We start from the raw sequence: 12,734 nt of genomic DNA, 5'->3' as shown, positions 1-12,734 counted from the left end.
TACAGAGAGAATAAAATTTATTTTTAAAGGTTCCTAATGCACCATTTAATTGAAAGCTACTGTAATATAGAAATGGCTATAAGATGTGATGCTGCCACTGAAATGCCTCCTAATGTATTAATACGTCTATGCACAGAATGTGCCTAAATATAGGCAATGATTAAACAATTATTCAGTGCACCTAATCCAACTGAGATATGGTGATAAATGGCTATACTTATTATTCTAAAGGTTCTGCTGAACTTGCTTACTTTTAATAAATAGCATTTCATTTTTTCCAATTATATGTAAAATAGTTTTCAACATTCATTTTCTTTGAGTTTTAATTGAAATGTTATTATACAGGTGCTAATAATTTCAACGTGGATATGTTGTCCTTCTGTGCAAGGTCCTAAGATAGGGTCTATGGGTAATAAAAAAAAAAAAGAAAGACAAAATCCACAGTTCCTTTTCTCAAAGAGCTTTTGAGCTCGTTGAGGGGTCTGTGTATATGTATACACATAATATATCTGCCAAAGACTCTTCAATGTTTATTATTTGCTGAGTAAAGCTTTTAAAAATTTTATTTAAATTTTTTTCCAATTACATGTAAAGATATTTTTTGAGTTCTCATTTTTTCCTACGTTCCCTTCCTTCCCCCCTTCCAAGGCCAGCAGGCAATCTGATATAGGTTATACATTACAATTATGTTAAACATATTTATACATTAGTCATGTTGTAAGAGAAGGATCAGAACAAAAAGAAAAGAAAATGCAAGAAAGAATAAACAAGAACAATAACAAAAAAGCAACAACAAAAGTGAAAATAGTGTGCTTCAATTTGCATTCAGATTCCACAGTTATTTTTCTGGATGTGGAGGGCATTTTCCACCATAAGTCTTTTGGCATTATCTTGTATTGCTGAGAAGAGTTAATTTCTATCACAATTGATCATCCCACAGTGTTGTTGATAGTGTGTGCAATGTTCTCTGCTCATTTCACTCAGCATCAATTCATCAACATTCATTTTTTATAAGATTTTGAGTTCCAGATTTTTCTCCCTCCCTCCCTTCTCTCTCCCCTCCCCAAGATGACAAGCAATCTGATATAGGTTATACATGTGCAATCATGTTAAACATATGTCCACATTAGTCATATTGTAAAAGAAGAAACAGAACAAAAGGAAAACACACACACAAACCCAAAATGAAAAAAAATGAAAGTAGTATGCTTTCATCTGTATTCAGATTCCATAGTTCTTTATCTGGATGTGTATAGCATTTTTCATCATGAGTCTTTTGGAATTATCTTTTATCATTGTGTTGCTGAGAAGAGATAAGTCTATTATAGTTGATCATTACACAGGTTTGCTGTTACTGGGTACAGTATTCTGGTTCTGCTCACTTCACTAAGGATCAGTTCATATAAGTCTTTCTAGGTTTCTCTGAAATCTGCCTGCTCATCATTTCTTATAAGCACAATAGTATTCCATTATATTCATACGCAACAGCTTGTTCAGTCCTCTGATTGATGGGCATTCCCTCTATTTCCAATTCTTTGCTAGACCTGCCTGGTTGTAAAAATAGTAATAATATCTAGAATTTATATAATATTTCAGTGTTTGCAAAGTGCTTTGTTCTATTATCTCATTTGATTCTCACAGCAAGTTTATAGGATAGGTGCTATTATTGCCCCATTTTACAAATGAAGAAATTGAGGCTGAAAGAGATTAAATGACTTGCCCTGGGTCATGCAGCCATTTAGTGTTTGAGGCCAGATTTGGATGAGGTCTTCCTGACTCCAAGTCCAGTGCTATGTATCTACTGTGCCACCATTAGGTGCTAAGATTTGGGCTCAGGTCCCAGCATGGACACTTACTAGCTATGTAACCATGGGCAAGTTATTCAGATTTTTGAGCCTCAGTTTTCTTATTTGTAAAATGATAACATTACTTGCATGTCCTACTTACAGGAATTTTGCGAAGAAGGCACTTTTTAAACAATGAAATGCTTTGTATAGTACTTGCAGCATCCCATATTACATGTAACCATCCTTAGCCCAGAAAAAAATAAAAAACTATCCCATATTAAAGGTAATCTTGTTTTTGGCATGCTTGAAACATATTTCACAATGGGTTTATATTTACTAATCAGTTAGAAGACACAGTTCAAAGCCAAGGCATTTAATGAACCTGCATAGTAAGAAAAAATAATCTCCCCTGCACTCTCCCCATATACCTAGGATACATTCATCTATAACTACACATGCCACTACACCAGTGTAGAGTGAATATGCCTAAAGAGAAGATACAGAGGACACATAGAAAATGTGTGGCTAGGGCACATGTATGGAGAGGCATGTATGTGAAGAAAATAATGAAGAGGGCACTTGTGTGGGCATGCCTGATATATAGAGATAATATGGGGCTAGGGACCCACATGGAAGGAGACACATGTAGGGAATACCTATGGTGAACAAATGTATGGAAAGGTAACTCACACTTCTTGTATTGCAGGGCTCCTGATAGGTTCTGGTGATGTCATTGCACTGATCGATCAGCTGTCCCATCATTGCTATACCCTGTTGGCATCATGTCACATTCCAGCTATTCCCTAATGCTCTCCTTCTTGGACTTGTAATCTTCTCCTGAGGAACTTATCTTTTTCCCATAAGAGAAGTTGTCACTGTCTCCTTTTAAAAACTTGTTACCCCGTGGGCATCTGGGTGGTGCAGTGGATAAAGCACTGGCCCTGGATTCAGGAGGATCTGAATTCAAATCTGGCCTCAGACACTTGACACTTACTAGCTGTGTGGCCCTGGTCAAGTCACTTAACCCTCACTGTCCTGGAGAGAGAGAGAGGAGAGAGAGAGGAGAGAGAGAGAGAGAGAGAGAGAGAGAGAGAGAGAGAGAGAGAGAGAGAGAGAGAGAGAGAGAGAGAGAGAGAGAGAGAGAAAGAAGAAAGAAAGAAGAAAGAAAGAAAAAGCAAGCAAGCAAGCAAGCAAGCATGGGTGGGGGCAGCTAGGTGGCCCAGTGGATAAAGTGCTGGCCCTGGATTCAGGAGGACTTGAGTTCAAATCCAACCTCAGACACTTGACACTTAACTAGCTGTGTGGCCATGGGCAAGTCACTTAACCCTCATTGCCCTGCAAAAAAAAAAAGAAAAAAAAAGAAAAAAAAAACAAAACCAAAAAACCCAACCAACTTTTTGGTTATACTTCAGCTGTTTCAGTGAGAAAGGCAGGCTCTTGAGCTTACCCAGCCATCAGATTAGGTACAAGCAGTTTTCCTTTTATAGGGAGAAAGGTCTGTTAGCCCCAAGAAGCAAAGCTTATATGGAACAGAGGTCAGGCAGGTAATTATAGACAATCATGATTTAGGCTATGGATGGGTTGGCTCCAGGAATGGTGAAGAGTTTTACATATCTATTTTGTAAGCTGAATCAATATTCCCATTCATTGCTAAATGTACAGGGGTAGCCTGGGATTTTCTGGACATGCTTAGTCCTTCAAGTATAGAGGCACTTTGAGGATTTTCGGAGCAGTGAGAAATGAGCCTTGAGTGTTTCTATCATTTGTCCTTTTTAGTTTCTAGGTAAATATTTCATTATAAAAGTTAACTTTGGGGACAGCTAGGTGGTGCAGTGGATAAAGCACTGGCCCTGGATTCAGGAGGACCTGAGTTCAAATCCCACCTCAGACATGTGACACTTACTAGCTGACTAGCTGTGTGACTCTGGGCAAGTCACTTAACCCTCATTGCCCTGCAAAAAAAAAGAAAAAAAGTTAACCTGACTGTTAGTCACTGTTGTTTGTCTTTTGTTCTCACAGAGGATAATGATATCAGGGTGATGGCATGACTTTCACTGAATTGGATTTAAGTGAGGGACGGCTGGACTGTTAGTGGTTAAATGGGATTGGAGCACAGAGGAATACACCCACAATTGAAGGAGTACCATTGGTAGGATCTGGAGCTCTTGGAAGAGGGGTCGGATACACCCAAATCCCTTAAGGGTACTTCAAAGACTTGAGGAGCAAGGGGAAATTCTAACACACCTGACTTTCCAGGCAATGAGGGCCTTGGTAGTCAGTGTTACATAGGTAAAGAGCTAAATGAAACCTAGCTGGGTCTAAATTTTCTTTCATCCTCATTTAGACCATCCCCAAAAATTAAGTTTTGGTTTGGAAAGGCTGTCTAAGGGGCCTTGATGCTGATTTTAGCAGTATCATGGTCTTTTGACTTTTACCCATGTAGAATTTGAGGATGAAAGGGATTACTTTTTATACTGTCCGCCAATTCTACTATTATCATCATGTAATACATACCTGGAGATAACCAGGTTATGGTGGAAAGAGCATTGGATATGGAATCAAGGCTTATGGATTTGAGACCTAAATGATGGGGAGCAAGTCACTGAGCCTCTCTATGCCTCAGTAGATAATAACTACAGGTCTTAACTCATAAGGTTTTGTGAGCATCAAATAAAATGTACCCACCACACTTTTTAGAAGAGCTAGTAAAATGCATACTGTTTTCATTTAATGGAATATAGGTAATGTGGATTCAATACCTTGGTAAAATATAATTCTTCCTTTATATTCTTGCCACAGCTGTGAGAGCCAACAAATAACTTTGTGAACTCTGTGGGAGAATTCGAGAATGACATTCTGATCATGTATTCAAATGAGATTTGGGTTCTAAAATCTGCTAAATCTGGCTTTGGGGAACTGAATCTAATCAGGAGACTTTTTCCAGTAGCTCATCTCAGGAATCATGCCCCCTCATGATGCTTTCTTGCCTGAATTCATAGTCCATCAGAATATGATTCCATGGAATTTACTTTCTTGTATTTATGAGTGAAGAGTTGGGTTATGAGTCAAAGGTAACCATATGAGAAAACAGCTTTTCTCCAGTATGAGTCTTCTGTTCTCTGCTCTTTCCCCCACCCCATTACTCACTAAGGAATCCACTGTAGCTAAGGCAATGACTGATATGTGAAGGTTCCCCATTCACAGGGGGAGAAGTTCCTCCCCTAGTGAAGAGTTAGCTTTACCCTGAAGATGCTTTTATCACTCCTCCCCTGATGGGTAGTGAAGTGTATACAGAGGCCTGGCAAGAGGTTAAAGAGAAGTAGGCTTCTCAGGGCCCTCAGATTGGCCATAACGCCAAACAAAACGCTTCAGCTTCTCTATACAAATCACTTTATTTTTCCTTAATCCTTAGAAACCATTTTTAGCTTGGCCTTATCTCTGTTGAACTAGCAAGGAGAAAGGGTTTCTTGATATATAAGAAAGTTAGGGAGATCAGTCAGGATTTTGTGGGGGAAATGGTAGTGAGAGGGGGTGAGGGTGAGAATAGAAGTAGTAGGAGAAGGTAGGCAGCTGGGTGGTGCGGTGGATAGAGTGTAGGGTAAAGACATAAAAATAAAACATAAAAAGGTAGCAAGTATTTATAATCTAAACAAAGGGGACCCTAGGTGATATAGGACTTGGAGTAAGGAAAGCCTGAGTTCAAATCCAGCCTCAGACACTTACTAGCTGTGTGACCCTAAGCAAATCATTTAAGCCTGTTTGCCTCAGTTTTCTCATCTGTAAAAATGATCTGGAGAAGAAAACGACTACGATATCTTTGGCAAGAATACCCCAAATAAAGTCATGGAGAGTTGGATATGACTGAACAACAACAGCAAAAAGTAAGAGATGCTTGGGGATCTCTGGGTCATTAAAAAAAATCATTATCTGAAAGATGAGAGAACCAGGCTAGGTACCTTATGTTTACTAAACTTAAGGGCCTTTAGGCCCTAGATGTCCTTAGGCACATGACCAGTGATTCTGTTTCCTGGCACCACTTATGAGATAGTTATTTCAGAGGTGTCCCAGTGTTCTCCAAGATTGGCAGCAGAAAAGATAAAACTTTCAAACATTCCTTATGTGATCTTAGAAGATGAAACTCCCTGGTCAATATCTTCTCTTCTACTTGCCCAAATAAATCTTTCCAAATGGATTTTTTGCTGCCATAACCAGCGGGTTGCCAGTGTTCTGATTTGGAAAAGTGGTAAGTACTTCTGCATTAGGAAATGGAATATTAATGATATAAGAGGAGACCATTATGGTTCTGATGTAGGAAGGAATAGATGGGGGGTGGGAAACTTAATCTGGTGAGACTTTGAGGAGGCTGGTGGTTGGGGTGGCGGTGAGGGGTAAAACATTCAAATGATTCAGATGAATGCTTCTGTTGTGGCTGCCATGGCTATACAGGTACCTGCTGCTCTAAGGAAGCCCGTGGATGCTGTGGCATCTGTGAACCCATGCTGATCAAATCATGAATCTTTGTAATCTTAAATTCAATCTATATGATGAGTTTGGGGTTCAGAAGGAGAGGAATGAAAAGGCATTTGTCTGATTGGTAAAACTTACAGCCTTGGGATTTAGCTTCACAGAGAAGTTTGTGCCAGGCTGATTTTGGCAATTGTTTGATATGTATATGCATTTTATTTAGACAGTTATTTTTTAGGCTCCAATTCAGGACAGTTATAACAAATATAGGCCCTTAAAGACAGCACACAACTAAACATTACACATTTTGAAAGAAGATACTATCTGTATCCAGAGAAAGAACTGATAAATAGAACTATAGAATGATTTTATTATATATAAGTGTGTCTATATATGTGCATTTTATATTTGCATCTAATGGTAGCTATCTCTAGGGTGGGGGGGGTAAAGGAAGAAAAAGAAAGGGAAAAAGAAATTTACAGAATAGCTTTATTATGTATTTAATAGGAATAGCAAGTTGTACATAATAGATTTGCAGTTTTATGTGTAATCATCTTTTTTATTATACCATGTTATGGAAATGCTTTTTTATTCCATATATTAAAAATAAAATAAAATAAAATTCACTAAATTATATTCTTCATCACAGTGCCATTACAAAGAAGTGTCTAGTAGAAGATAATATAAAGGAAGATGAGTCTGAGCCTCCCTTGGGGTGGATGGCGGGAGAATAAAAGCATGAGTTTGTATAATCATGCTGCCATCATCAGCATGTGCATTTATCTGTGTATGAGAGAATCTCATAGGATTGTAGGGGAACCCCACCCCCCCACTCAGAGGCCATCAAGTCCAACTGCCTCATTTTACAGGAGAAATTTGAGACTTAGAATAAGTGACTTGCCTATGGTCACAAGAAGTACTAAGTATTAGAGGTAAGATTTGAACCCAGGTCTTCCTGACTTCCGCCTCCAACACTCTATTCTTTCTGCCATGATGCTGCCTCTCTTTTCTTCTGCTCTCCCCTGTTTTGTCTTTTCCCATTGATACTTTGGTTCATCTATAAGTTGTTCTGAATGAACTGGCTTCAGAGGGAACTGGTAAATGTGTCTCTTTAGAGGTGCCACAAGGTATGTTGGTTCTTCAGCTTTCCTTCTTGCCATTGCATCATGGTTGTGGTGGTAGTTGAAACATTTTGCTGCCCATATGAGTTTGTCCCTGATGAGAATGAGGAAAAGGGAAGGTGGGATAGAAGTAGATTTTCCTTGTCTCTGTACCTGAGAGGATACAGACTTAGTGCTTTCCTGGGTTCAGATGGGACATGTAATTAATTACTGATGTGTGAGGGTCATTTATTCTGCAAGCCCAGCTATTTAGGATATAGCAAAGAAAAATGGAAGCAAAAACCAAGTCTGAGCAGGCCAAACTGAAGTAGCCAAGTTAGTAACACTCAGTTCAACATACCCAAGAACTCCTTGGGCACACTCTTAGCCTATTTAGACACAATTCTAATAATCTTAGCGATTTGGTTCCCCAAATATGGGAAATTAGAAATAGCAAATTGGAAAGGGGCCAGCAGCTGCTAAAGGGACACATGTTATTAGCAGAAGAAATGATTGTCTGACAGTGAAGGAAGAAATTAAAAAAAAAACTTCAAAGAGAAAATTTAAGAATTTCTAAAGCCCCGAGGTTTATAACTATTTTATATAAAGGCATGGAACCTTATATATCTCAATAGCAGCATCTTAGGATGTGCTTGGCTTTGTGTTGTTTAACATTTCTATCTGTGAGTTGGGTAAAGGTATTGGTGACATGATTCTCATGTTTCCAGATGATAGGAGTAGGGAAGAAAAGCTAATATTCTGGATAACAGAATCAAGATGCAAAAAGAGCTTTGGAAGAGAGAATAATAGGCCTAATCTAACATGCTACAATTCAAAAAGGAAGGAATTATAATGTTTTATATTTATATTAGGGTTAAAAATCAATTTCACAAGTATGAAATTGGAGGAATTCTGAAAAAACAACTATGAGATTAAATATAGTGAATTGGATGCTCAATTTAAGCCATGAACATGTAATAATAATAATAATAATAACAACAATAATAACAATAGTAATAGTAGTAGTAGTAGTAGTAGTACCTAATGTTTATATAGCACTTACTAGGTGCCAGGTGCCATGCTACATGCTTTATAATTATCATTTCATTTGATGTTAACAATAACCCTGGGAGGTTGGTATTATTTTATAGATGAGGAAACTGAGGAAAACAGAGAAGTGACTCTATTATTATTGTGGGTTTCATTAAGAAAGGAACGGTGTCCAGGATTAGGGAAATGATATTCCTGCTCTACTCTACAGTGTTCAGATCCCATCTAGAGCATTGTGTTCAGTTTTGGGAGCCTCATTTTAGGAAAACCATTAAGAAGCTGGAGAACTTCCGAAGAAGTTGATCAAGATGCTGAAGGACCTTAACTTCATGTCTTATGGGGGTGGGTTAGAAAAACTTGAAGTTTTTAGTTTAAAGAGGAGAAGACTTTGTGCTGGTAGAAGTGGAGGCATCGGGGGGCAGCTAGGTGGCGCAGTGGATAGAGCACCAGCCCTGGAGTCAGGAGGACCTGAGTTCAAATCTGACCTCAGACACTTAACAATTACTAGCTGTGTGACCCTAGGCAAGTCACTTAACCCCAACTCCCTCACCCCCCCCCCCAAAAAAAAGAAAGAAGTGGAGACATGGTAGTAGTCTTCAACTATTTAAAGAACTATTATGAGAAAGAGGGATTTGATTTGTTCTGCTTGTCCTCAAAGACCTAGGAGCATTAGTGGAAATTGTAGAAAGGCAGATTTTGACTCCACGTAAAGGAAAATCTCCTAATATTGAGTTATCTCAAAGTGCAACAAGTCACCATTTGAATGTGGTGTATTTTCCATTGCTGGAAATTTTCAAGTGGAGGTTGCTTAGTGGCATAGATTGAATTAGATCGTCTCTGAAGTTTTAAAAGGCAATATAAGGATTTGATCTTAAAGATAAAATGAGATCGTATTTGTAAAGCATTTGGTATAGTGCCTAGCATATAGTAGGCAATTAATAAATGCTTTTTCCTTCCCCTTCCCCTAACTCTCTTCTGCATCTGAGTTTCTGTGACTCTGTGAAGATTTACATAAAAACATTTAACTAAAAAAGGCTTCACATTTAAAAGCGTAAGCTTTAGTTATATGGAATACAATTTATGTGGAATACTTCATGCCCTTTTGATGATGAATAAATAAGGCATTATAGTTCAGTACATTCTTTTTTTAGATTGATTTTTTCCACCCTCTGAAAGAAAAAAAAATCATAAAACCTTTTCTTATGCCATGTCTCCCCATACTCCTCAAATAGGCAGTTCGAAATCTGTGTCATTTGGAAATGTCATTGCTGCCTTTTACTTGACCCTCTTCCACTGTACTTCTTTCAACAAACCTTCTCCAACAAAATCCCTTTCATTCACCAGAACAACTAAAACGGAAACCTCCTTAGCCCTAGCTATAACTCCAGTGATAATCTTGAGTCTTTTCATCTCCTGAATGGTTTCTGGATAACCCCGCTGGTAGCAATTTCCCTTTTCTTCCAGGAAACAGTAACATGTAGGAGGTAACATGACCAAGGAAATGAAACATTAGATTTGGATTCTGGAATTTGGATTTGGGTTCAAATATCATTTCGGACACTTCATAATACCCGTGTCACCCTGGATCTTTATAGGCCTCAGTTTCTTTATTTGTAAAATGAAACTGTTGGGATTGATGGTCTCCAAGGTCCCTTCCCTTTCTAAATCTATGATCTCATGCTGCCACAATGTTCATTCACTATTATAATCACGAAAGTTTTTGGCTTTGGGTTTTTTGTTTCTTTAAATTTATGTTCTTAGGATTGGCTTGAATATAGATGTCTTATTGCATCCTCTGAGTCTTTTTAAAAATTCATTTTTTTACTTGTCTTTTAAATTTATTTTTCCTTGTTTTTTTTTTGTGAAGGACAAAATGGTTTTCATTTTGGATCTCGTCCTCTCACTATTAAAAATCAAAAAACCAAATAGTTAAATTACATTATTTTTTATTTAGCCAAGTGCTAGAATTTTCTACTAAATTTTCTAATGGCTATGCCTCTTCTATAGTTCATCTCTCTTAATAACTAGGATATTCTTCCTTTATGTATCTAACTTTATTCCCTAACAAGAAGTCTGTTGTTTTCACCATTGTTCATTCACTCTCTTAGTTTCCTTAAGTCTAAGAATAAAAAGTGAAATTTTTATAAAAACAACAAAAACAAGGCTTCTACTCCACAGTCCCAAGGTGCCTCTTATTTTCTTGGACTGTTTTGACTTTTTTTAAAAAAAAAGACCATCATGATCATCAGTGTCCTATTCAAACAAATATTATTTTCTTCTATTGATTCTTTTGTAGAACAGGATCCAGAAAGGCCCTAAAATAGATTTGTTCTGGTTTAAAAATTCTGTTTTCAACTGAGCTATTTCAACTTACAGATTTTTAAGGCCAGTAGTGTTATTAGGCAGACAAAGAAGACATGGAAGTGAGTGTTCCTTCATTTTTTTTTTTTTTTGAACTCAAAGCAACTTAAGAACCCTTAGCTGTGGGATGGCAGGGGGCTCAGTATTCTTGAGGATGGGAGCAATTGCCATATGGATAAAGCAATCAGTTAAAACGATGACTTTCTTCTGAACCTTCTTCTGTTGTTCATATGACTCTTTAAAAAATAGTCACCTGGCTAGTCCATGGTTAATATCAGTTATGTACTCCTTCTGAATCAAAGATTAATATAATTGCATTTGCATCCCGAACAGCAGAACATCTTCTTGAAAGTACTCCGCAGTTCTGGGCTCCGGAATGCATAGATCATTGGGTCAATGACGGCATTACACATAATCAGCATTCCGTTCACCTGAAAGATGGACAAGTAACAGGCACAGTAAGGATTATTTGGGCAGAATGTCACCAGAAGAATATGGAGGACAAAGGGGGCCCAGCAGCACAGGAAGACGCCGAGCAAGATAGTGAGTGTGATGGCTCCCTTCATGTTGGCTCTTGGGTGCACTCTACTTGAAGGCAAAGAGGTGATCTTCTTGGCATGGGAACGAGCCAGTAGGAACATATGCACATAGAGACACAGGATGAAAACGAGCATCAAAGGGAACAGCGAAGTGAAGGAGATCACAGTGGGCACATCATAGGAGAAGATGACCATGGCGATACCACTTCCGGTACAAAATGCCCAGATCACTGCTAGGATGCTTATAGCACGTCTCATTGTCATGATGCTGTGATACTGCAGAGCATGAAAAATGGTTATGTAACGGTCAGCAGCAATCACTGATAAGCTGAAAATAGACCCAAGCAATGAAAGGATGAACAGGGAGTCTACAACATCATCTGCTGTAGTTTCAAAATCTCCATGAGGCTTGAGATAGCCCATGTTCCGTAAAATGATCAGGATGTTCTCTAGGATTTTATATAGGCTGCCCAACATGTCTGAAATTGCTAAACTACAGATGAAAAAATACATGGGGGAATGGAGGTTCCTGTTCTTGATCACGGCCAGGAGGACAAGCAGATTCTCCAAAACTCCAATGATGGAAATGGCAAAGAAGACTTCTTCTGGGACCACAACTTGGATGCAGTCTGTGTTATTTGTGGAATTCTCAGTGACATTTTCGGGTGGATTGCTACCATGTCCCAGGATCTTAATCAACTCATGAGCTCTATCTGTCCGCATTTCTTCCTATCTGAGTGCTAAGGCGAAGATATTACTCAGACTTGATTTCTCAGAAAAATCGATCTGTTACTCAGAATTCTTCCTTTTTTTTCTAAGTGGAACACTTGCTGGGGACTTGATGGAAAAATACTGCTGCCTAAAAGATAATACATAAAAATATCAGTCACAAAATAGATTAACAAATATAAACAGGGGAAGCTAGGTACTGCAGTAGATAGAGTACCAGGCCTAGAGTCAGGAAGATTTTTTTTCCTGGGTTCAAATCTAGTCTCAGACATTTAGTAACTGTGTGACCTTGGCCAAGTCACTTAACCCTGTTTGCCTCAGTTCCTTATCTGTAAATGAGGTGAAGAAGGAAATGGCAAACCACTCTGGTGATCCAAATGAGGTCATAAAAAATTGGACATGACTGAAAAATGACTAAACAGCAACAATAAAAAATATGAACAAGATCCAGGATATTAGAATTACAGAATTTAAGAACTGAAAGGAACCTGAAGGATCTCTGGGTGTGACACTTTGATTTCACAAATGAGCAAACTGAGGAGATGGGTTATTCAAAGTCATCTGTATGTGGTAGAACTGGAATTGGAACTTGGGTTTCTTGACTTCCAGTGTACAAACCATTTTACTATACTATACCACCTTCATGATTTCAAATTTTTACTCTACTAAGGCAGCCCTTTTATTTGACATTCCTAATTAAATTG

The 12,734-nt window shown here is 38.2% G+C and overlaps 1 protein-coding gene across 1 annotated transcript; it reads right to left on the bottom strand.

Moving 5' to 3' along the window:
- Positions 1 to 11,058: 11,058 nt before the first annotated feature.
- Positions 11,059 to 12,024, bottom strand: MC2R (melanocortin 2 receptor). The gene has a single exon (XM_043993458.1). The coding sequence runs from the start codon at positions 12,022 to 12,024 to the stop codon at positions 11,059 to 11,061; it is 966 nt and encodes a 321-aa protein (XP_043849393.1).
- Positions 12,025 to 12,734: the final 710 nt, after the last annotated feature.

This window comes from Dromiciops gliroides, chromosome 1 (genome assembly GCF_019393635.1).
Source record: "Dromiciops gliroides isolate mDroGli1 chromosome 1, mDroGli1.pri, whole genome shotgun sequence".
Lineage (NCBI taxonomy): Eukaryota > Metazoa > Chordata > Mammalia > Microbiotheria > Microbiotheriidae > Dromiciops > Dromiciops gliroides.
The sequence above is the reverse complement of the archived record's forward strand: the minus strand, read 5'-3'. Positions and strand labels throughout refer to the sequence as shown.

Coding starts and splice junctions, on each gene's coding strand:
- MC2R (XM_043993458.1), bottom strand. CDS start 12,024: ATGCGGACAGATAGAGCTCATGAGTTGATTAAGATCCTGGGACATGGT.